Raw genomic sequence first — 26,104 nt, 5'->3', positions numbered from 1 at the left:
TCTGCCAGACACGATCCCTCACACCTCAAGTGTTACATTCCCATCACTGATACCCCATTTCCCATACAGCTCTGAAAAATCTTTTTTTTGCTTTAAGTTGGAAAATAAATGGAAGAATATGTTCTTCTGCACAGTATAAAACTGCATCCCAACATCAGCATTATTTTCCATCATGGCTCAAGCCCTAAAGCTCTCCACACAGAGTTGGAGAAAAAAAGACGTGCGAGCTGCCAAGAGGCAGATGTTTTGTCTCCTTAATTAGGAGCAAGTTTGCAGAGGGAAACAACAGAAACTGAGGCAAGCATTTCAACCAGGCTTTGAGCCTGATAACAATGCACATCTGCTTCAAAGGCTTGTTAGATTTTGTTGTTATTTTTTAGGCTATAGAAAAAGATTCTTCTTTTCCACCTGAAAGCACTTCCTGCTTAGGCGATGTGAACGAGAGGTACTAACGTCAGCTTAGCTGAAGATGGGTTATAAAAACGCTGTCAAATGAAGTGGGTGGTACCAAAACATTCACTTAGTAGCTTCAAAGTTTAAAAAGAAGTTAACACAGGCCTATATATAGTCACATATAGAAGGTAGTATAAAGAGATTGCTTTGCTATCCATCACTGAAACCAATCGGCTTGGAAAAGCTGCCTCCAGATCATCCATCCTCATTCTGATGGACTTGTCTGCAACCTTAAACACAGTAAATCACCAGATCACTGCCATCTCAACACTGGTGAACTGTTCTTTGTTGGTTTTAGTCCTAACTCACATTAGGATTCTTCAGGGTTTCCTAGTATCACATCAACTAACCAAATCAAATCAAATCAAATCAAAATCAAATCAAATCACTTTTATTGTCACACAGCCATATACACAAGTGCAATGGTGTGTGAAATTCTTGGGTGCAGTTCCGATCAACATAGCAGTCGTGACAGTGATGAGACATATACCAATTTACAATAACATCAAATTAACACAACACAATTTAAACATCTGTTATACACATAATTACACTCAACAGTATACAAATAATAACATACACTGTACAGTATACGATACGCACTATACAGATACACATTATTCAATAAAAATAAAAAATAAAAAATATATAAAAAAGTATATATATATAGAATGTACAGTATTGTACTGTATTGACATTCAGGCTGTCGGTTGATAGTCAGTTGTTAAGAGAGAACATAATATAATAATAATAATAATAATATAATTTATGACAGTCCGGTGTGAGATATAAGAGTAAGGGTCATAAAGTGCAGTGCTGATGTATATTGATCGTGGGAGATCAAGAGTTCAAATGTCTGATTGCTTGGGGGATGAAGCTATCATGGAGTCGGCTGGTGCGGGTCCTGATGCTGCGATACCGCCTACCTGATGGTAGCAGTGAGAACAGCCCATGGCTTGGGTGGCTGGAGTCTCTGATGATCCTCCGAGCCTTTTTCACACACCGCCTTGTATATATTTCCTGGAGGGAGGGAAGCTCACCTCTGATGATGTGTCTGGCAGTTCGCACCACCCTTTGCAGTGCTTTGCAGATGTGGGCGGTGCTACTGCCGTACCAGGCGGAGATGCAGCCAGTCAGGATGCTCTCTACAGTGCTGGTGTAGAACCGTGTGAGGATGTGGCGGTTCATTCCAAACTTCCTCAGCCATCTCAGGAAGAAGAGGCGCTGATGAGCCTTCTTCACAACGACTTCAGTGTGGATGGACCATGTGAGTTCCTCAGTGATGTGGACACCCAGGAACTTGAAGCTGCTGACTCTCTCCACTGGTGCTCCATTGATGGTGTTCTCTGTCTTTTCTTCTGAAGTCCACCACAAGCTCCTTTGTCTTACTGACGTTGAGGGAGAGGTTGTGCTCCTGACACCAGTGTGTCAGAGTGTGCACCTCCTCTCTGTAGGCTGTTTCATCATTGTCAGTGATCAGACCTACCACCGTTGTGTCATCAGCAAACTTAATGATGGCATTGGAGCTATGTGTTGCCACACAGTCATGTGTGTACAAGGAATACAGGAGTGGGCTGAGAACACAGCCCTGCGGGGCTCCAGTGTTGAGGGTCAGTGATGAGGAGATGTTGCTGCCTATTCTAACCACCTGGCGTCTGCTTGACAGGAAGTCAAGGATCCAGCTGCACAGCGAGCTGTTTAAGCCCAGAGCCCGGAGTTTCTCATCTAGCTTGGAGGGCACTATGGTGTTGAATGCTGAGCTGTAGTCTACAAAGAGCATTCTCACATATGTGTTCCTTTTTTCCAGGTGGGAGAGAGCAGTGTGTATTGTAGATGCAATGGCATCATCAGTGGAGCGGTTGTTGCGGTAAGCAAACTGCAGCGGGTCAAGAGAGAGTGGCAATACAGAGCAGATGTAATCTCTGATTAGTCTCTCAAAACATTTGCTGATGATGGGGGTCAGAGCAACAGGACGCCAGTCATTTAAACAAGTTATTTTTGATTGTTTTGGAACAGGCACAATGGTGGATGTTTTAAAGCATGTGGGGACTACAGACAAAGAGAGGGAAAGGTTGAAAATGTCCGTAAAAACACCAGCCAGCTGGTTCGCGCACGCTCTGATGACGCAGCCCGGAATGCCGTCTGGGCCAGCGGCTTTGCGGATATTCACCCGTCGGAAGGATTGTGTTACATCCGCTACAGAGACGGAGAGTGAACTAACCTCTGTAGCTTCAGCTGCGAGAGCTCTCTCCGCGAGGGCAGTGTTATTTCCCTCGAAACGAGCATAAAAAGTATTTAGCTCATCCGGTAGAGAGGCAGCGGTGTTCATGGCGGAGTTTTTATTCCCTTTAAAGTCCGTGATGATGTTAATTCCCTGCCACATGCTTCTAGAGTTGGTGGTGTTAAACTGTCCTTCAATCTTACTCCTGTACTGGCGTTTTGCGGTTCTGATAGTTTTTCGGAGGGCATAACTGGCTTGTTTATGCTCCTCCACGTTCCCGGAATTAAAAGCAGAGGTCCGCACATTAAGTGCCGCGCGAACATCGCTATTGATCCAAGGTTTCTGATTCGGATAGATTCGTACAGTTCTGGTCAGAATGACATCCTCTACGCACGTTCTGATGAAACACATTACGCTATCAGCGTAAAGCTCGATGTCGTCATCAGAGGCGGACCGGAACATCTCCCAGTCCGTGTGATCAAAACAGTCTTGTAGTGTAGAATCTGATTGGTCCGACCAGCACTGGATCGTTCTGAGGGTGGGTGCTTAAAAAGAAGTTAACACAGGCCTATATATAGTCACATATAGAAGGTAGTATAAAGAGATTGCTTTGCTATCCATCACTGAAACCAATCGAGTGGTCCGATTTGCCAAATGGTGGGCGGGGGAGGGATTTGTAGCCATCCCGGAACGGAGAGTAGCAATGGTCCAAAACCCGGTCCCCTCGTGTGTTGAAACTAATGTGCTGATGATATTTTGGTGCGACTGATTTTAAACTGGCTTTATTAAAGTCTCCGGTCACAATGAACGCGGCCTCAGGGTGCGTGGTTTCCTGCTCACTTATACTCCTATACAGTTCCTTGAGTGCCCGGTCTGTGTCAGCTTGTGGGAGGATGTACACAGCAGTGATAATGACCGCTGTGAATTCCCTCGGTAGCCAGAATGGTCGACACAGAAGCATAAGAAATTCCAGATCAGGAGAGCAGAAAGACTTGATAGAATGTACGTTCCTCTAATCACACCAGGATTTGTTGATCATAAAACATACACCACCACCTCTGCTTTTACCTGAGAGGTCTTTCACTCTGTCCGCTCGGTGCACGGAGAACCCCGCGGGTTCAATGGCTGAGTCTGGAATCTCCGCAGACATCCAAGTTTCTGTTAGGCAGATAATGCAGCAGTCCCTTGTATCTCGTTGGAAAGAGATCCGCGCTTTCAGCTCGCAGAGCTTGTTATCCAGAGACTGAACATTTGCCAGTAGAATACTGGGTAGCAGGGGTCGATTTGCGCGGCGTCTTACTCTGATGAGAACGCCGGCTCTGTTTCCCCTTTTCCTCCTGTGTTTCCGCGGCCGTGCTGCCCAGACAAAGGGCTCCGCTTGCGTGTTTGTAAACAGCGGGTCGGCATTGAGGAATGTGAAGTCCGGTTTACGGTGTGAGATTGCTGAACCAATGTCCAAAAGTGTTTGTCTGTTGTAGACAATAAGGCAGACAACATCCAAGACAAAAAACATAAGAATTGTGAACAAAACAAACAAAACATTACTATGTTGTGTCGGAGCTCGCAACGCAGCAGCCATACTCGGCGCCATCTTGAGTCCATCCTCTGGGGTACCTCAGGGTTCAGTGCTGGGCCCTCTCCACTTCTCAATATAGGAAGCATCACTTGGACTGTTCAACCAAGCGCATGGATTTTCCTACCACTGCTAAACTGACGACACGCAGCTCTACTCCTCATTCCAAACTGATGACCCCACAGTGGCTGCATATATCACAGTTTGCCTAGTAGATATCTCAGCCTAGATGAAAGACCACCACCTCCACCTCAACCTAACAAAGTAAAAGCTCCTCGTCTTCCCAGTAAGATCAGCAATTCATCTTAACATCAATATTTATCTAAGCTAATCGAAGTTAACACCAGCCAAGTCAACCAGGGACTTCAAGGTAACTTGTTGACAAGCTTAACTTCAAGGAAAACATCGCACTCAGCCACAAAACTGCCTGGTTATGAAGATTTGCATCATTAATAAGATCAAACCCTTCCTATCTGAGCATGCTGCACAACTCCTTGTCCAGGCTCTTGACATCTCTAGACTGGACTACTGCAATGCTGTTTTAGGCAACATTCCTGCATTAAATAAGTTACTTTACTAGTAAACACTGCTGTTTCTTGTTGAATGCACAGTGGTGTAATGGCTTCATTTGGTGCTGTTCTTTTGTGATCCACCAAATTGTGCTATTTAGTATTTAGTAGCGAGTATTGACGCTGACTACCACCCCTGGAGTCACGAGTTTGAATCCAGGGCATGCTGAGTGACTCCAGCCAGGTCTACTAAGCAACCAAATTGGCCTGGATGCAAGGGAGGGTAGAGTCACATGGGGTAACCTCCTCGTGGTCGCTATAATGTGGTTCTCGCTCTCGGTGGGGTGCGTGGCGAGTTGTGCGTGGATGCCATGTAGAATAGCGTGAAGCCTCCACGCACGCTATGTCTCCGCAGTAACGCTCTCAACAAGCCACGTGATAAGATGCGTGGATTGACTGTCTCAGATGCGGAGGCAACTGAGATTCGTCCTCCGCCACCCGGATGGATTATCAGTATTTTGACCCTCTTGACGTGCACATCCACTGTTGTTGTTTTTAACTTTATCTCCTGTTATTTACTGGTGATTACGTCTTCTAGTGTTTCTTTGTGACAGCAATGGCTCAAATGTGAATTTTGCCACCTTGTGGACCCACTAATTCGTGCAAATAATTTCAGTCGCATGTGAATTCTGTACACTCAAAGACGAGCTGTTAGAAAAATAGGGCTGCGCACATTCAGGAACATTTGGAACATTCGACTCATAAGAGTCATTCGTTTGTGAATCAGACTACTCTGGTCTCTGTACTCTGTACTCTGTTTGTTCAGTTTCAACACACGAGGGGACCGGGTTTTGGACCATTGCTACTCTCCTTTCCAGGATGGCTACAAATCCCTCCCCCACCCACCATTTGGCAAATCAGACCACTCTTCCATTCTCCTTCTGCCCGCTTACAGGCAGAAACTGAAACAGGAAGCACCCGCCCTCAGAATGATCCAGTGCTGGTCGGACTAATCAGATTCTATGCTACAAGACTGTTTTGATCACGCAGACTGGGAGATGTTCCGGTCCGCCTCTGATGACGACATCGAGAGGTCTACGCTGATACTGTAACGTGTTTCATCAGGAAGTGCATAGATGCTGTTGTACCGACCAAAACTATGGATTAATAGCGATGTTTTTGCGGCACTTAATGCGCGGACCTCCGCTTTTAATTCCGGGAACGCGGAGGAGAATAAACAAGCCAGTTACGCCCTCCGCAAAACTATCAGAGCAGCCAAACGCCAGTACAGGGTCAAGATTGAAGGACAGTTCAACACCACCAACTCTAGAAGCATGTGGTAGGGAATTAATATCATCACTCTCGTGGCTGAAGCTACAGAAGTTTGTTCACTCTCCGTCTCTGTACTGGATGTAACCCGATCCTTCCGACGGGTGAATATCCGTAAAGCCGCGGGTCCAGACGGCATTCCGGGCTGCGTCATCAGAGTGTGTGAACCAACTGGATGGTGTTTTTACGGACATTTTCAACCTTTCCCTCTCTTTGTCTGTAGTCCCCACATGCTTTAAAACGTCCACCATTGTGCCTGTACCAAAGCAATCCAAAATCACTTGCTTAAATGACTGGCATCCTGTTGCTCTGACCCCCATCATCAGCAAATGCTTTGAGAGACTAATCAGAGATTACATCTGCTCTCTGCTGCCTACCTCACTGGACTCACTGCAGTTTGCTTACTGCAACAACCGCTCCACTGATGATGCCATTGCACTTACACTACACACTGCTCTCTCCCACCTGGAAAAAAGGAACACATATGTGAGAATGCTGTTTGTAGACTACAGCTCAGCATTCAACACCACAGAGCCCTCCAAGCTTGATGTGAAACTCCAGGCTCTGGGCTTAAACAGCTTGCTGTGCAGCTGGATCCTGGACTTCCTGTCAAGCAGACACCAGGTGGTTAGAATGGGCAGCAACATCTCATCACTGACCCTCAACACTGGAGCCCCGCAGGGCTGTGTTCTCAGCCCACTCCTGTACTCCCTCTATACACAAGACTGTGTGGCAACACACAGCTCCAATGCCATCAAGTTTGCTGATGATATGACGGTGGTAGGTCTGATCACTGACAATGATGAAACAGCCTACAGAGAGGAGGTGCACACTCTGACACGCTGGTGTCAGTAGCACAACCTCTCCCTCAATGTCAGCAAGACCAGGGAGCTTGTGGTGGACTTCAGGAGAAAAGACAGAGAACACAGTCCCATCACCATCAATGGAGCACCGGTGGAGAGAGTCAGCAGCTTCAAGTTCCTCGGTGTCCACATCACTGAGGAACTCACATGGTCCGTCCACACTGAAGCCATTGTGAAGTAGGCTCACCAGTGCCTCTTCTTCCTGAGACGGCTGAGGAAGTTTGGAATGAACCACCACATCCTCACACGGTTCTACACCAGCACTGTAGAGAGCATCCTGACTGGCTGCATCACTGCCTGGTACGGCAATAGCACTGCCCTCAACCGCAAAGCCCTGCAAAGGGTGGTGCGAACTGCCAGACACATCATCGGAGGTGAGCTTCCCTCCCTCCAGGACATACTATATACCAGGCAGTGTGTGAAAAAAGCTCGGAGGATCATCAGAGACTCCAGCCACCCGAGCCATGGGCTGCTCTCACTGCTACCATTAGGCAGGCGGTATCGCAGCATCAGGACCCGCACCAGCCGACTTCATGACAGCTTCTTCTCCCAAGCAATCAGACTTCTGAAGTCTTGATCTCTCACGATCAATATACATCAGCACTGCACTTTATTAATCTTACACTGGACTGTCATAAATTATATTCTCTCTTAACACACTGGCAACTGACTATCAACCGACAGCCTGAATGTCAATACAGTACAATACAACCTACTGTATATTTTATATATACTATTTTTATTGTATACTGTGTATTCTGTATTGTGTGTATTGTATACTGTACATTGTATATTATTATTGTGTTGTGTAATTATGTGTATATTAGATATGTAAATTGTGATGTGTAAATCAGTTTATTGTAAACTGGTATATGTCTCATCACTGTCATGACTGCTATGTTGCTCGGAACTGCACCCAAGACTTTCACCCACTGTTGCACTTGTGTATATGGTTGAGTGTTGAGAGTCATTCGTTCGGGAATCAGACTGCACTGGTTGCGCTGTATGTTTTGCACTGTAGAAACATTTGGAACATTCAGCTCATAAGAGTCATTCATTCGGGAAATGACTACACGGGGCGCACTGTTTGTTTTGTGCAGTAGATTCAAAAGAACCAGCTGATAACAGTCAATCATTTGTGAATCAGAATACAATGGTAGCGCTGTATGTTTTGCACTGTAGATTCAAAAGAACCAGCTGATAAGAGTCATTTGTTCGGGAATTGGACTACATGGTTCGCGCTTTTTGTTTCACGCTGTACATTTAAAAAACTGGCTTATAAGAGTCATCCATTCGGAATCGGACAACACTGGCCGCGCTGTATATTTCAAGCTGTAGATTCAAAAGAACCGAATCATAAGAGTCATTCGTTCAGGAACCGGACTACACTGGTCATGTTGTATGTTTCACACTGCTGACTCAGTGGTGTTGCAGTGCCGCTGAGTGGTAGCGCAAGATGTTTTTAGTATGTATCCCATCCGCATCAGTGTAATAATGCATGCTCTTAAGAATCGAAAGTCACGAAAAATCATCAGGTGTTTTTTAAAAAAAGGAACCATTCGGAACAAATGCGGGAACGCTGTTCCCAACCCTATAAATGGATATATGTAAAACATAAATATAAATGTAAAAAGTAAGAAATAATTATGTATAAAGGCTAAGCAGTTGGGAAACTGTGTCATGGGTTTTGACATGTCATGTGTGTGGTCAGAACGGTAGGTGACCTGATATGAGTTCATGCAGCGCAGGAATGCCGGCAGTCTGGAGGTGCTGGAACTCAGAAGCTTCAGGAGCTCCTCACATGAGCTCTGAGGGAGGGGCAGAGGGTGCACACTGATCTCCTTCTCCCATACATCCACAATGCTAGAGAGAAAACAGAGGGTGAGAAAGAGAGGGAATATATGAGATACAGTGAGAGTGAACACAGAAGCTGTTACTACCTCCATTTAATCACTCTGCACCTGCTGAAGCAGCGGGGCCACAAATTCTATTAATGTGACAGTATGAAACATTACGGTTTTAATCATGTCACATCAATCTGTCAATAGAGAGCACAGAAGAGCGTCAGAGCAGCAGAGGAGCGCAGAGACTCCCGTCCTCACACATTATGGTGGTGATCTATTCAGGACATTTCATTGACATTTACCCATCTGTGCTGCAATTCCATAGAAAGCACACACGCAGCTCTTAAAGTGGACATGTCTGAGTATCATAACAGCATAGGGCCTGTGAGCGAGACGGTCCCACAGAGCTCCATGAATCATGATTGACCCCATCACCTCCTCCACAGACTGTACCGCTCTGACGGCTGGGAGGAGAGACGTTCAGATGCTCAGATTGCAGGGTAGGAAAATGGCCAGAATTAATGCACACTTGGAAAAAGAGAGCGAGAGAGAAAGTGAGATGAGGTAAGTGGGGGATGGAGTGAGTCGTGACGACCTTCTAGTGTCACACAGACAATGAGGTGCAAAATACCCTCCCACAATTCCTGTGTGATTCACTCTGTATCCAGCATATCTTTGGCCCCACGAGCACATAGAAGAGAACATGTATCATTTAAAAAAGCATGTGAGTGACTCTGGTGTGCATTATTGTGAGCTAGTACCTGAACACACAAACATTCAACAACTTGGGTGTTTTCAATTTTAAATGTGCACCCATTTATTTCAAGATGAAGTGTGTAATTTGTTTGATGTTAAAATACTTTCTCCTATACATTTTAATATGCAGAGACAACAATAAGTAAACCATTAGTAGGCATGAGGGTGAGTAAATGATGACTGGGTTTTAATTTTTGGGTGAACTATTCCTTTAATCAGAGGAAAAAGAGGAGCCACAGTGTAAATCGATGGCTTACTCTTTGTGCTCACTGTCAGAGCAGGAGAGGTAGAGGACTTTGACTGCTGGAACCGCCTGAAATGACTGATGCTCTCCGGAGCGAACGCCACATGTGGAGATGAAGCCGTCGCCCCTCACTGCTGCGTCAGGAAATGAGGCAACCAGAGTGTCTGTGTTCAGGAGCCACAGCTGATAAAAAAAAAAGAGAACAGATACCTCATCCTCTAGACGATAGTGCTACACAATATATGAAAGGGGAAAAAAGCATTCAGCGAAGAACAGATTTAAGGGGGACATAAAAAGAAAATATGGGATGTTCCTTTCTTTGTGAAAAAAAAAAGAGAAAACAAAAGGCTGATGTACTCAAAAAACATACTGTAACTTTCAGAACTCATAACTTCCTCCCCAGTCCACCCAGAACATTTTAAATTGTCATTTAAAATGTGATCGATATGTCAACTAAGACGATTTTTGACTAATCTGAGATTATGGGTATTGTGCAATAATCATGTCGGATTGGCTGATTAAAAGAATATTCCTGGTTCAATTCAAGTTGAGCTTAATCGGCAGCATCTGTGGCATGATACTGATTACAACAAAAACATATTTTCATCTCGTCCTGTACAATGCACTTACAATGGAAGTGAATGGGGGCCAATCCGTTAACATTAAAATAGACATGTTTTTTAAAAGTATAGTCACAAGACGTAAACAATATACATGTTAACATGATTTCAGTGTGATAAAATCGCTTACAAACCCTATCAGTGTAAAGTTATATCCAATATGACAACTTTGTCGCCATGACAACGCAGTGGCGGTAAACCCTATCCGTGATTTTATCACACTAAAATCATCTTAAATAGAGATTTTATGACACTAGAGTCATGTTAACACATATCGTTTACATCTTGTGGCTATACTTTTGAAAAAGTGTCTATTTTAGTCTTTATGGACTGGCCCCATTCACTTCCACTGTAAGTACCTTAATGTAACTGCGATTTTTAAATAAACGAGGAATGAGTTAAAATTATTTTTCTATGGTAATCAATATGATGCTACAAATGCTGTCGATTGCACTTAATTTTTATTGAACCCAGAATATTCCTTTAACATACAGTACTGTGCAAAATCTTCAGCACATAAGATGTTTCACAAAAGCATTTGTCTTAAAATGGTTATTTATATCTTCAGCTTTAGTGTGTCAATAGGAAATATAAATGTTAGATTCCAAACATTACTTTTGCAAATAGAAAAGATTAGAACAGAAGAACAGGGAGCCCTGCAACAGATGTCATGGCCCCCACAAAGCCCCCCACTGAACACCTGTCTCTTTACGTCATATCAGACTGACACGAAGCAATTGAGATAGAAGAAGCCTAAACAGATAGAAGAACTGTAGCTGAATTCTCCAAGAAGCTTGGTACATCCTATCTGCCAACAACCAAGAAAAACTGTGTCCAGGTGTACCTAGGAGAACTGGGGCTGTTTTGAAGGCAAAGGTGGTCACACCGAATATTGATTAAACTTTTTTATGTTTACTGGACTTTGTATGACTTTAATTGATAAATGAAAACTATTTGTCATTATTTTTGAAGACATCCTCACTATGCAACATATTTCACAAGTGCCTAAAAATTTTGCACAGTACTGTAAGTGTTTGTTCCTCCTTGTATCAATTCCAAAATATAGGAATTTGGATAATCAACATTTTCCATTATTTTAATTGGAGACAGTAAAAATTGTTTAAAATAAGTGTTTGTTTGATTTCAGCAATTTTGTGTACATCTCATTTGTCATTATTTAGGTTATATTATGTATACATCGTCTTAACTTTTAAAGGTACAGTAGCAAAAAGAGTTGAAAAACTAATTTATAATTATTTATGCAGCAGGAAACCTTGACTTGCATTGTACGAGGAGCTCAGGTGTAACAAATGGTACAAAAGTGTAGAACATGGACACTTTAAATCTGAGACAAAAATAATGTACTGAAAATGTAACTGAGTAATGAGTAGATATCTAATGTTAATATATACTGTACGTACCAAGATCATGGCTTTGCCACCTGGGGTTTGGATGGAAAAGCGAAATATACTTTGTGCAGACGAGAGCTCGACCAGTCTGGAAGCAAGAGTCCGCTCCAAGAATCCCCATCTGTATGAGTTACGATAAAAAATTAATTACAAAAATAATCCGAAAACAATCTTTGTAGTTAACAGACAGTTAAGATAGTAGATTAATGAAATGATACGTTTTCTACATACAAACAGATATGTCCAATAGTGGCGTTAACTTGCTAACCTTGTTGAAATGGACCTGGACAGTGAACTATGTTGTGTTATATCACACTGTCCATCTTCACTTGACTTTACTAATATTTCAGTAATGTAAAACTTCAGCACCTCTGAAACACAAAAAAACAGTGACATATTTCCTCTGTTTAATATCACACTATCAACAGCTGGAGGTGTCAGATTAAAGCAAATAAAGGAAATGACATCTCTGTTAATATGGGTACCTTCAACATCTCATAGAAACAAACCGATTTGACAGTACTTGTCACAGTACATTGCTCTGAACTCTGCTGTTAGAAGCAATAATATAATTCTGTGCCTACGTATTCTTTATCAGGCATAATTTTGAGAAGAAATGTTCTTGTGGAGTCGCAGATCAATATGGCTTCATTATAATGGCACTAGTTGTTGCATATGTCGTAAATGATCACGCCGCAGCAAGTTTAGAATATGCAAAAGTGTAAATGTGATACAAGAACTAGAGCAGAGGGGATGTATTTCACTGAGTAACAACTAACACTGAAGTCTGTAAATCTGTGTCTTTATTTATCGGATGCATAATTACTTGATTGTTTAAAAACAGTCTAAAGCATCAGACTTTAATGTGCTGGTTTTCACTATGACAACTGGGACACATGCACCATGGGTAATGGGTGACTTCATGACTTTATATTAAAAAAGCTTTGGTTTTATTCATTTGCAGTCATGTAAAATGGTCAAATGTTGTGTAACCACTGTGATTGTACTGCTGCTTTGTTTTTCTTACCTGACGTGACTTCCTCCCCCAACAGTGCAGAGCAGTTCCTACAGGAAACCATCACACTCTTACTGACTCGCTTCTGCTGTGGACGACACACAAACACTTTGATAAAGGAAAATGTATCGTGTTCATAGGCTGCAATATATGGCACTAGTTATAATGGGGGAGCGAACAACTGCAAGTATTCATTTAGCTGACACTTTTATACAAAGCAAATTACAGTACACTTATTACAGGTTCAGTTCCCCTGGGGCAAAGTATGAATATAAGAGAAGAGAATATTTGTAACTACGATAAAAAAACAGTTTGCACTAGAAAAAAAAATGTCCACTAAAATATGAATGAAAAGTACTTTCATTATTTTGCAGAGTGGTGGTGGCGTAGTGGACTAAAGCATATAACTGGTAACTGGTTCAATCCCCACAGCCACCACCATTGTGTCCTTGAGCAAGGCACTTTACTCCAGGTTGCTCCAGGGGGATTGTCCCTGTAATAAGTGCACTGTAAGTCGCTTTGGATAAAAGCATCTGCCAAATGCATAAATGTAAATGTAAAATTATTTTCACAAGCCTGGCTCAAAACAAAGTGGCTGTCTGATCTATGTAAAACAACCAATCACATTTCACTTGCTACATTTTCTAATAAAGTGCTGTGTGTGGCAGGTGCAACAAAAACTAAAGCTGAAATGAAATTAAAATGAAAAACTACAACTAGTCATTTTTCAAAAAGCTTTCAAAATATGGTAATAAAAACCATAATCATTCAGCCAATAAAACATAGTTACAGAAGTTTTACTATAGTAACACCATGGTTCATTTGTAGTACAGTTTCCACAAAAAAAAAAAAAAAAAACTTATGAAAATTCACCTTGGTTTCACTCTAGTAAACCTACAGTAACTATGTAACTATTTTTTTTTTTTTTTTTTGTGAGTACCATGATTTTGATAACTATGTTAAAATAAATGAAGCATGTTTTTACTATAGTAAAACTAATCAAGTTTTGTTTTTTGGCAGAATGATTATTATTTTTATTGCCATAGTTTTGGTTATCATGTATTACAACAGTTTTCCCACCACAAATACCATGTTATATTAATAAATAACTTAGAGCTACTATAGTAAAGCCATGGTAAAATCTGTGGTTATGGTTTTACTACAGTTTAATTTTCGTAAGGGATGGATAAAGATATTGTAAGGGAACGCAAACTATTGTGAGGGAACACAAAACGATTTCAGAAAATAAATTCCCTCCCCTCTTAGGGGCTCCCTAAACACGAACTGAAACTAAACTGACATTAAAAATCAAAATACAAAATGAAATATAAATAAAAACTAGTTACATTTTCAACTATAATAACCCTGCCCTGCAGAAGCCTAATCTTAGAGTGTTCTTTAAGTGTCTTGTTTCAGTGCACTATGATGACAGTTCCTAGTTCAACCCGTGTGGGGTTTGAACCTGCAACCTTTCAGTTACCAGCTCAGATCTTTAACTACTAAGACACAATGACCTCTTGTTAATATACTTCAAAAACACAGATTAGAATTGCATGGAACTGTATTCAACTGGTGCAAACAAAGCAAAAACTATTCTTTTTTATTTAGTTGCACAAGGGTGGCTGACATATAACGTGTCCATGGACTTTTTTTAAATCAACATCAAGATTGTAGTACCCACATTTAAACACTACATGCAAATAAACCACATGTACAAAACAGAAAAACTTTACTATTATTCTAAAAAGTTAATAATAAAGAATGAGTAGGTGTGGGGCCTGGGTAGCTCAGTGAGTAAAAACGCTGACTACCACCCCTGGAGTCACGAGTTCGAATCCAGGGTGTGCTGAGTGACTCCAGCCAGGTCTCCTAAGCAACCAAATTGGCCCGGTTGCTAGGGAGGGTAGAGTCACATGGGGTAACCTCCTCATGGTCGTGATTAGTGGTTCTTGCTCTCAATGGGGCGTGTGGTAAGTTGTGCATGGATTGTGGAGAGTAGCCCGAGCGTCCACATGCTGTGAGTCTCCGTGGTGTCATGCACAACGAGCCACGTGATAAAATGCACAGATTGACTGTCTCAGAAGTGGAGGCAACTGAGACTTGTCCTCCGCCACCCAGATTGAGGTGAGTAACCGCACCACCACAGGACCTACTAAGTAGTGGGAATTGGGCATTCCAAATTGGGGAGAAAAAGGGGATAAAATTATTTATTTTTTTTAAATGAAAAAAAAAAAAAGGAATGAGTAGGTGTATCTAAACATTTGACTGATAGCTTACATGTTAAAAATATCTACTTTTAAAAAACATTACATTTCAATCAATAAAAAAAAGAGCTGGCTGTGTGCTGAAGTGATTCAGGATTGATAGTGTTGTGTGCCTTTATCTCCTCAGCATGGCCACGGCCGGCACACACAAAAGAATCACTCTCTCTGAAAGACATGATGGTGTTCTCCAGCACAGCCCAGCACAGAGTAATGTTTTTAAGAGTGGATTTCTCCACCTTTTCAGCCCTGATTGTGAAAAAAGGAAACCGTCTTCCTCCTCTGTCTGCCCCGAGGCAGTGTAAATGAGAAGTGTGCAATACTTGGGGTGAAAATATCACAGCTGGATTTGCCTTTGTGTGAGGAGCACTAAAACACAGCTATCCAAAATAAGCTTCAGCGTCAAGACATTTTCAGGGGAAAAATAAGGATTTTAGTTTTTGTTGCATTAAAGGGTTCACCCAAAAATGAAAATCATTTACTCACCCTCATGTCGTTCCAAACCCATATAACTTTCTTCTGTGGAACACAAAAGGTGAATTTATAAAGAATTTCCCCGCCACTCTTTTCCACATATTGAAAGTGAACAGGGACTGAGGCTGTCAAGCTCCATAATGACAAAAAAGCACAGATAAATGTATCATAAAAGTAGTCCATACAACTTATGGACTTTCAGAAGCTATATTCCAAGTTTTCTGAAGTCATTATTGACTGAAAATCTCCCCCTGTAGTTTAGGACTTCAACAAAATAAGGCACCACTAGACTTGCTGAATCTTGACATCAGTGATGTTTGGTTATGAGGCATGAGAGAACCAATTGTGTTGCACGCCATTTTTGTAGTCCAAACAACTTCTGAAGTCCATTTATGAGATCCAGCGAAGGGGAAGATTATCAGTGAATAATAAATGTCAGTCTGTTCCTCACACAAAGCCATCCTAGGGCTTCAGAAGTCCTGGAATGTACTGCATGAGTCAAGTGGACTACTTCTATGATCCTTTCAAAACATGGACAAGAGCAGCCAAACATTCTTCAAAAATTCCCCTTTTGGTTCTACGGAAAAAAGAAAATCATGGGATTGAGAAAACGATGACAAAATGTTCATTTTTGGAAGAACTATCACTTTAATGAACCAATCTTCCCTCTTTAAATTCTATAGTTTACCTCTCCAGAAATCTGGCTGGAACCAGCAGCTATTTGAAATGAGGTCACTTCCTGTGTGAGAGTCTGCTCACAGCCGCTGTCCCGAGCCAACAGAATATACGTGTCGCTAAGTAGACAGTCGTCATCTCGTGGAAGCAGTTTCCTGTTTGCGAAGGGATCAGGGTGGCAGCACCAGTCGTCCACTAATGTGTTCCAGTTTCCATTGGGCAGAGGAAGAACTCGCCTAAAAACCCTTTCAATAAACCAACAGAACATTTCATGTAATGGCACCTCATGCGTTGAAATAATGTGTCACAAAACAAAAGTCCATCTTTACCGGTCTTGAAGCACCCTGGACCCACAAGACTGGCACAGGAAGCAGTTTGTCTCCTTGACCTTCAGCTGTCCAATCACACTGCTGGGAGGGTCTGTAGAAACAAGACAAATAATCAAAGAACAAAACTGAGGATTAGGACATTGAGATAATTGTGAGGACATTGTGAAAAATGTGTATACTGTGTGTATTGTATGTTTAACGTACAGTATAATCTATCCATCCATCCATTCATTAATTCACTCATCCAACCATCCATCCATCCAGCTTTCCTATCTGTCTGTCTATCCATCCATCCATCCATCCATCCATATGTCCGTCCATCTGTACATCCATTTATCTATCCATTCATCCATCGATCCATTTATTCATCCATCCATCTCTCATATCTGTCCATCCATATGTCCATTTATCCATCCTTTCATCCACCCATCTGTCCATTTATTCATCATTCCATCCATCAATTTTTTCATCCATTCATCTATCTATTGCATGTACATATCCATCCATCTGTCCATCTTTCCTATCTGTACGTCCATTTATCCATCCGTCCCTCCATTTTTTCATCCATCCATCCATCTTTCCTATCTGTCTATCCATACATCCATTTATCCATCCATCCATTTTTTCATCCATCCATCTTTCCTTCCTATCTGTCCATCCGTACATCCATTTATCCATCCATCCGTCCATTCATCCATCCATCTGTCCACCCTTCCATCCATCTATCTGTTTTTTTATCCATCCGTCCATCTATCCATTAATTCAGCCATCCATCCATCTACTAATCCATCCATCAACAAATTATCCATCCATATTTCCTGTCTATCCGTCCATTCATTTATCCATCCAATCATCCATCCGTCCGCTCATTCATTCATCCATCCATCTTTCATCTGTCTATACATCCGTACGTCCATTTATCCATCCATTCATCATCCATCCATTCATTCATCCTATCTGTCCCTCCCTCACTCCCTCCCTCATCCATCCATGTCTACCCCTCCGTCTTTTTATCGGCCCATCCATCTATCTATTCATTAATTCAGCCATCTGTCCATCCATCCATCCATTCATCATCCATCCATCAGTCCACTCATCCATCTGTTTGTCCACTCATTAATTCATTCATCCATCAATCTTTCATCTATTTATCTGTCCCTCCATTTATCCATCAATTCATCATCCATCCATTCATCTAAATATCTATCTATCCATCCCTCCATTTATCCATCCATCTTTGCTATCTGTCTATCGGTCCATCTGTACATCCATTTATCCATCCATTCATCATCCGTCCATTCATCCATCCCTCCGACTATTCATTCACCCATCCTATCATCTAAATATCTATCTATCTATCCATCCATCCATCCACCCATCTTTCCTATCTGTCTATCCATCCATTCATCATCATCCATCCATCCATCTTTCCTATCTGTCCATATTTTTTATCCATCCATTTTGGGGTGTTTATCCATTCATTAATTCAGCCATCTATCATCCATCCATCCATATTTCCTATGTCTATCGTCCATCCGTACATCCATCCATCCGTCTGCTCACTCATTCATTCATCTGTCTATCATCCCTCTATTTATCCATCCATTCATCGTCCATCCATCCATTCATCCATCTATCCATCCACCTTTGCTATCTGTTTATCCATCCCTCCATTCATCCACCCAATCTGTCCCTCCCTTCATCCATCTATCCATCCACCCATCTTTCCTATCTATCCCTCCATCTTTATCCATTCATCTTTCCTATCTGCCTGTATTTTCTATTCATCCATTCATCATCCATCCATCTTTATTATCTGTCCATCCATTCATCGTCCATCCATCTATAATCTATCCATCCATCTTATCTATCCATCTAACTATCATCCATCTATCCATCCTCCTTATCTATCAAGCTATTCATTCATTCATCATCCATCCATCTTTATTATCTGTCCATCCATTCATTGTCCATCCATCTATAATCTATCCATCCATCCATCCATCTTATCTATCCATCTAACTATCATCCATCTATCCATCCTCCTTATCTATCAAGCTATTCATTCATTCATCCATCTTTTATCTGCCTATCTGTCCATCCATTTATCCACCCATTTATCATCCATCCATTCATCTAAATCTCTATCCGTCCCTCCATTTATCTATCCATCTTTCCTATCTGTCTATCCCTCTATTTTATCCATCTATTCATCCATCCATCCGTCTGTCTTTTATATATCCATTCATCATCCATCCATCCATCCATCAGTCTATCTAGCCACCCATCTTTCCTACCTGTCTATCCCCCTATTTTATCCATCTATTCATCCATCCATCCGTCCGTCTCTTTTATACATCCATTCATCATCCATCCATCTGTCTATCATCCATATCCTTATTTTTTTTCTGAAGAAAGGTCAACATAAGTGCTGATGCTGATGAAATGCCACAGATCAACATTTACTGAGTAATCCATTTTTTGAAGTGGGGGAGGGGGCAAGAGGATAATTTTTGGAGAAAAACTACAGGTCAAAATATTTGCAGCATCACTCATTTATTTTTACACAGAGATTGGTAGGTCTATTACTAAAATCAGATGACTTTAGAATCCTTCTTTGCATTATATGTTAATGGTGTGAACCCACAAATGGAACAAAAATATTTATTTTGTGTTGTTTTTCCACAATTGGAGTGCCTATAACTCCAGAAGTATTAAAGATACAGTATCTGAATATCCTTTTAGATTCTGGTTTAGAACAAAATGAAGATACAAAAAGAAGAGTTTAAGGCCTTAACTGGTTCAATCTCAGAGATATGGGGCTCTCATTATCAAATTGTTAAATATTACACATTCAATTGTCAAAAAAACCAAATGTGGCTCACATGATACAAAGGTTGTTTTTCTTCACAACAAAACAAAAGACTCAAGTACAAATAATGTTGGAACTAGAAACATACCTTCATTTATGATTTTTTTTTTTTTTTTTGAAGAAGAAGAAGAAGAAGAATCTTGATTCATTTAATTGTTTGTAAGAACAGAGGAAATACATTTTTTTGTGGGTTCACACTGCTCTTTTCCATACAATAGTCCCCACCCACTTTCAATGTTTGTAAAAGTGCAACTTGGACATTCACATGTGTTCAACAGAAGAAAGAATCATAGGGGTTTGGAATGACATGAGGGTCAGTAAATGAAGACAGAATTTTCATTTTGAATTGCAGTTTTGAATTTTGCAAGTTCTGTGTCTTGAGTTGTTGTGACATGAAGTAGAGCTCAGGCTCAGAGCAGTAGGTCATGTTACTGGAGTTTGCTTTGTTCTTCATTAATCTCTGTTAATCTGCTGTGTATGTGTACAGCTGAAGGGCTGGGCCGCTCTCATTACTCAAATTCCTCAAGCAAATCAAATGAGAATCAATGGGCAAATTACAAGTCAAACTTAATGACCTCGCTGACCTCCAAAATTTAGAACCAACTGTAACCGCATGTACGCAAAAATCATAGACTACCAATGGCCTTAAAAACATGTGTTAGCCAAAATGTTTTCTTTAAATATCATTATTAGATTTAATATCATTATTAGAAACTGAATAACCAAGTAACTTTACAATATTATACTTAAAGTCAGGGCCGGTACTAAGATGCGATCTGTAAGCATTTTGATCTTTAGCACAAGTGGTTGTCTCTTCATTGGTCTGGAATGGGGGGGTCAGAAGTTAAAAATGAAATTTCTGCTGTTCAGACTACACAAAAGTGATTTGAGTCAGAACTGATTACAACTTATGGTTAATGCTCTGAACATGCTCGGCGAGTACCTAATGGCTGGTCCACTCTTAGACGCAGTCTAAAGTGGGGTCCATGTTCAGTGATTCCTGGACTTTTCTGGCATGACGCCTCCACTAGACTTACACCAGGTGTTACGTTCACCTGATAAGTCCTTTCAGGTGTTCGGATGTTCAAGGTGGACTCTTCTCTGGACTCTATCTTCACATCTGCACCATTTTGAACAATGTCACTCCTGAGGGTGTAAAACAGAAGTCAGAAACGAAACTTCGGTAACAGCAGCATCACGACAGCTAGATTTGAATGTTTTTGACATGTTGCGTTCTTATTGTATCTACTATCTAGTCAGTAATGCCTGTAAAATGAAACCTCTTTATTGCGTCATTCAGAAATGACCACTGTATGTGTTACCAGAAAAGAAATCTGCAACTGAGAAGTTGGCATTACAAGTGTCTGTCCTGCTATAGGTCATCTAAATCTACTTTAAACACATTTTATTTCTTGTATAATTATCAGTGTATAAATACATTTATGAGCTCATATTAATTGAGAGCCCAAATGGAATATTTGTACTTTTAAAAATTACTTTGTCACAGCACTATTTAAGTGAACTGCAAAAAAGATAGATGGTGAAAAACTAAAGGTGTAAATGGTGACCAGTTACAATTAAACATCTTGATGTTACGAACAGTCAAGACAGTTACTGTCAAACACGTGACAAATACTACCATCTAGTGTTCAAATACCTCACTATGAAAAGCATAAAGCTACAATGTTACTAGCTTTGTCACAAATGACAGACAGTATTGTACGCCCCATTTTATTTTTAAACTTGACACTAAACTGTGTACAGCCATAAATGATTGAAACATTAGTACACTCTCTAGTCTTATCACTGTTTGGAATAGCATACTACCATACTATTTCAGTTTTTTTTTTTAGATTTTTTTTAGTATTTATACTGTTCGTGTTGAATGTATATGGACATATAATTGTCTTAGACTGTTCAATAAAGGGGGAAAGGGATTTTACTCTTCATTTTTGTGACTGACAGCTGGGATACTCTAAGGTACACATTCAATACATCCTCCCTTGCAAAAACTAAATATAAAATAAAAATAAACAAATTGTCTCTATGCTGTAATCCAACAGCTCCTTAAAAATGAACAATTATACAACAAAAGTGATTAATCCTGGGGAGACAGTAGCATAGGAAGTGCTGCAATACAAGTTCATAATTGCTAGTACAGAGTTATTGAGTTACCTTAAAACAGTAAAAATGGAGGCACCAGTGAGGCACTTACAATGGAAGTGAATGGGGACAATTTGTAAACATTAAAATACTCACTGTTTTAAAAGTATATTCATAAGACAAAAACAATATGCGTTTATATTGATGTATTGATGTAAATATATTGATACATGATGTTAGTGTGATAAAATCACTTACTAACCTTTAGTAAGTGTAAAGTTATAGACGATTTTACAACTTTGCTACCATGATGATGTAATGTCAACAAACCCTAAAATGACTGTAAAAATGACAATTTAAACAACTTTACAGCTCAAATAATAGAAGAATTATTGTAAGTGCTTTTATAAAATTATAAGCTTCACATTTCTGCCTTTAAACCCTCCAAAAATTGGCCCCATTCACTTCCATTGTAAGTGCCTCACTATAACCTCCATTTTTACTTTTTTTTTTTTTTTTTAAAAGGAAGGATGAGTCGAAATACATTTTTGTGGTTATCAACATTATGACACAAACACTGTCGATTGAGCTTAAATTGAATTGAACCCGGAATATTCCTTTAAAGTTAAAAATGTTGTAGTGTAGAGTCTCTTTAAAAGCTGAAATTCTTGAAAAAAGAAATGTTGGCATGAAAAGTTTGGAATAATGTTTTACTATTATTTTGTTTAAAAATTAACATCAAATTTTTTATTTTTAAACATATATATATATATATATATATATATATATATATATATATATATATATATATATATATATATATTTTTTTTTTTATTATTGTCCACGAAATCAAAATCATGTGATGTAACCAACATACAGGCAGACTGCATAGAAAAACACCTAAAAGAGTGCATACACTCATGTGTTCAAGGTGCAAGGGCAGTATTTAATATATTTTAAATTGACTGTTACACAACATGGCATGTTTAAATGTCATTAAAAAAAAAAATTATTTGGTAGAAAATGCTATAAATGCTTTTCAAAAATATAAAAACAACAGACACAAAGATTACATTTCTACAAACTACTGTTTTGAACTAGATTTTTCATTTTTTCTTTGTCAATGAACCTACAACCATAAAATCACAAATTAAAATGGGGTTTCCTTCAAACAGTGTAAAAAGCTTGTGGAATCTTATTTCTTACTTGATGCAAGTGATAGACAGTAAATACCAAATTATCACAGTTCTACTGCAGTAACACTAATTGTACATATGTATTTTGACCAAATATGTGTGTGTGTGTATATATATATATATATATACACACAGTGCTGTGAAAAAGTATTTGCCCTTTCCTGATTTGATCTATTTTTGTGTATTTTTCATACTAAATTGTTTTAGATCTTCAAACGAGATAACATAAAACAAAGGCAACCTGAGTAAACAAAACAGTTTTCAAGTGTATATACATATTATTGAAGCAAAAAAGTTATCCAACACCTACACTGATCAGCCACAACATTAAAACCACTGACAGGTGAAGTGAATAACATTTATTATCTCGTTACAATGGCTTCTGTCAAGGGGTGGGATATATTAGGCAGCAAGTGAACAGTCAGTTCTTGAATTTCATGTGCTGGAAGCAGGAAAAATGGGCAAGCGTAAGGATCTGAGCGACTTTGACAAGGACCAAATTGTGATGGCTAGACGACTGGGTCAGAACATCTCCAAAACGGCAGATCTTGTGGGGTGTTCCCGGTATGCAGTGGTTAGTGCCTACCAAAAGTGGTCCAAGGAAGGACAACCGAGGAACCGGCGACAGGTTCATGGACGCCCAAGGCTCACTGATGCGCATGGGGAGCGAAGGCTAGTCCGTCTGGTCCGATCCCACAGAAGAGCTACTGTAGCACAAATTGCTGAAAAACTTAATGCTGGCCATGATAGAAAGGTGTCAGAACACACAGTGCATCACAGTTTGCTGTGTATGGGGCTGCGTAGCCACAGACCAGTCAGAGTGCTCATGCTGACCCCTGTCCACCGCCGAAAGTGCCTACAATGGGCACGTGAGCATCTCAACTGGACCATGGAGCAATGGAAGAAGGTGGCCTGGTCTGATGAATCACGATTTCTTGTAGATCATGTGGTCGGCCGGGTGCATGTGCGTCGTTTACCTGGGGAAGAGATGACAGCAGGATGCACTATGGGAAGAAGGCAGGCCGGCGGAGGCAGTGTGATGCTCTGGGCAATGTTCTGCTGGGAAACCTTGGGTCCTGGCATTCATGTGGATGTTACTTTGACACGTATCACCTAAATAAAGATTGTTGCAGACCACGTACACCCCTTCATGGCAACGGTATTACCTGATGGCAGTTGCCTCTTTCAGCAGGATAATGCGCCTGCCACACTGCAAAAAATTTTCAGGAATGGTTTGAGGAACATGACAGAGTTCAAGGTGTTGACTTGGCCTCCAAATTCCCCAGATCTCAGTCTGATTGAGCATCAATGGGATGTGCAGGGCCAACAAGTCTGATCCATGGAGGCCCCACCTCACAACTTACAGGACTTAAAGGATCTGCTGCTAACGTCTTGGTTCCAGATACCACAGGACATCTTCAGAGATCTTGTGGAGTCCATGCCTCGATGGGTCAGAGCTGTTTTGGCGGCACGAGGGGACCTACATGATATTAGGCAGGTGGTTTTAATGTTGTGGCTGATCGGCTGTATATCGCCCATGTGAAAAACTAACTGCCCCCTTAAATTTAAAAGCTGTAATCAGGCCTGGGTGTGTCTAGTCCAGCTGAACCCCATTATGAATGCAGTTTCATAGATTTGGGATTTAGTAACTAAGGTGGCAAATACTTTTTCACACAGGACCGGCTGGTATTGGATAATCTTTTTTTGCTTCAATAAATACAATAATTTTTAAAAACTGTATTTTGTGTTTACTCAGATTGCCTTTGTTTTATGTTAGATTTTGTTTGCATTTTTAAAACAATTTAGTATGATACACAAAAACAGAATAAATCTGGATGGGGCAAATACTTTTTCACAGCACTATATGTAATATATATCTATACACACACACATACTTTCGTTGTCCTATTATCGTGATAAAGAAAAATAACTGACTTCACTGCAATGTTTTCATCAGAAAGTGCACACAGTAAACTAACTGAAAATATCAGACATGCAACAAAACCTTCCTATCAATGTAATTACCATATAACAAATGGATCATATTAAATATTTCGTGCTATTCCGCTCACATCCATTGAATGAAGCAGCAGTGTAACTGGCTAGTTCACTAAATGAGATTCATATATGAGTATATGACGATAAATACAAACTTTACCGGATGAACAAAACGCCACTTTGCAACTTTTGCCTGAGTTCAAGAAACACGATGTCTTGTTGTTCAACCTCTTCCATTTATATTCCTTAGGTTTTTACAGCGCTGATGATCACCAACGAGAAACACGAGATTCAAAAACAACGTGACAGAACATTTCCGCGACATTTTTATGACGTCACTATGAAATAATTTCAAAATAAAAGACCGCAATGAACAGGACGCTCATAACTACACTTTAGACACGCTAAATATTAAAACAACAAATAACTCCACACTGACTATACTCGCTGCAACACATTTTCCTGATTTTAATACTTTTTATAGATGTATTGAGGGCATGTTCAAAAGTCTGGGTAGGACACAAGCCAAATAAATAAATTTTGGGTAAATGTAAACTCTTAAAAAATGTGAGGAAAAAATAAAATATTATTAAAAGATACAAAGCCAATATAACCAATAATAATTTTATGCCCAAAAACGCTACATATGAACACTAGGACGCACACTACACCACGCTATAGTGTCACATTGAAACAGATTTAAAGGTGCAATATGTAAAATATTTCTTGTACAAAAGCATAAAATTACCATATGTCATTAGAGAATTAGGAAACATGCTAAGTTGAAATACTGGCTTCTTCGAAAACAATGCTACAGCCAGTATATTCTAATTTGAAATGTCTGTTCCGTGCAGGGATTTCTGTTTGTGTTTTGGCCTGTGTGATCCCGCCCACTGCCCACTCACCAATGGTATTTCGACACCCCAGGGTTGTCAGATTTGAAACAAGTTAGCAGGAAACAGAGCACGCTGCAGCCATGGAAGCCAGCAATACATCTAGCTAACATTGACAGAGATAAAAAAAATATCCACATGAGCTGGTTTATAATTTGCAAACAATAAAAACATTGCAAACGTATACATTAGCTTAACTTACAGTGTAAGGCTCGTCGCTTGCATTGTCAGTTTGCTCGTTCCTGTTGCGTGTCCTCAACCTAGCAACCCGTGTGAGCTTCGAGTCTGGGGAGGAGATGTCGGGGGAGACAACTCTCTCCAATATTTTGAATTTGGACTGCAGTACCCATTTTAAACACTTGATGTCAATGTTACATATCGCTCCTTTAACAGGTTGGTTTGTCAAATGACGGATTATATTTCATGAAATACACTGTGATTTTTTTAATATGGCAGGTTACAAAATA

At 40.3% G+C, this 26,104-nt stretch overlaps 1 protein-coding gene across 2 annotated transcripts in view; it reads right to left on the bottom strand.

Annotated features, from left to right (window-relative positions):
• The window catches only part of ube3d (ubiquitin protein ligase E3D), a 32,597-nt gene extending 7,540 nt beyond the window's left edge, over positions 1-25,057 (bottom strand). The window contains exons 1-9 of one of the 2 annotated variants that reach the window (XM_051718265.1): positions 24,905-25,057; positions 20,391-20,593; positions 16,576-16,666; positions 16,260-16,491; positions 12,849-12,924; positions 12,090-12,192; positions 11,834-11,942; positions 9,806-9,975; positions 8,673-8,811 (exon numbers count right to left, since the gene is read on the bottom strand). In XM_051718265.1, the coding sequence (XP_051574225.1) occupies positions 8,673-8,811; positions 9,806-9,975; positions 11,834-11,942; positions 12,090-12,192; positions 12,849-12,924; positions 16,260-16,491; positions 16,576-16,666; positions 20,391-20,593; positions 24,905-24,981 (1,200 nt within the window). In that variant the 5' untranslated portion in view covers positions 24,982-25,057. The remainder of the gene's footprint in view (positions 1-8,672; positions 8,812-9,805; positions 9,976-11,833; positions 11,943-12,089; positions 12,193-12,848; positions 12,925-16,259; positions 16,492-16,575; positions 16,667-20,390; positions 20,594-24,904) is intronic. The other variant, XM_051718266.1, reaches the window with a different exon arrangement.
• Between the last annotated feature and the right edge of the window lie 1,047 nt (positions 25,058-26,104).

This window comes from Myxocyprinus asiaticus, chromosome 15 (genome assembly GCF_019703515.2).
Source record: "Myxocyprinus asiaticus isolate MX2 ecotype Aquarium Trade chromosome 15, UBuf_Myxa_2, whole genome shotgun sequence".
Classification (NCBI taxonomy): domain Eukaryota; kingdom Metazoa; phylum Chordata; class Actinopteri; order Cypriniformes; family Catostomidae; genus Myxocyprinus; species Myxocyprinus asiaticus.
Note: the sequence above shows the minus strand (reverse complement) of the source record. Positions and strands in the feature narration are given on the sequence as shown.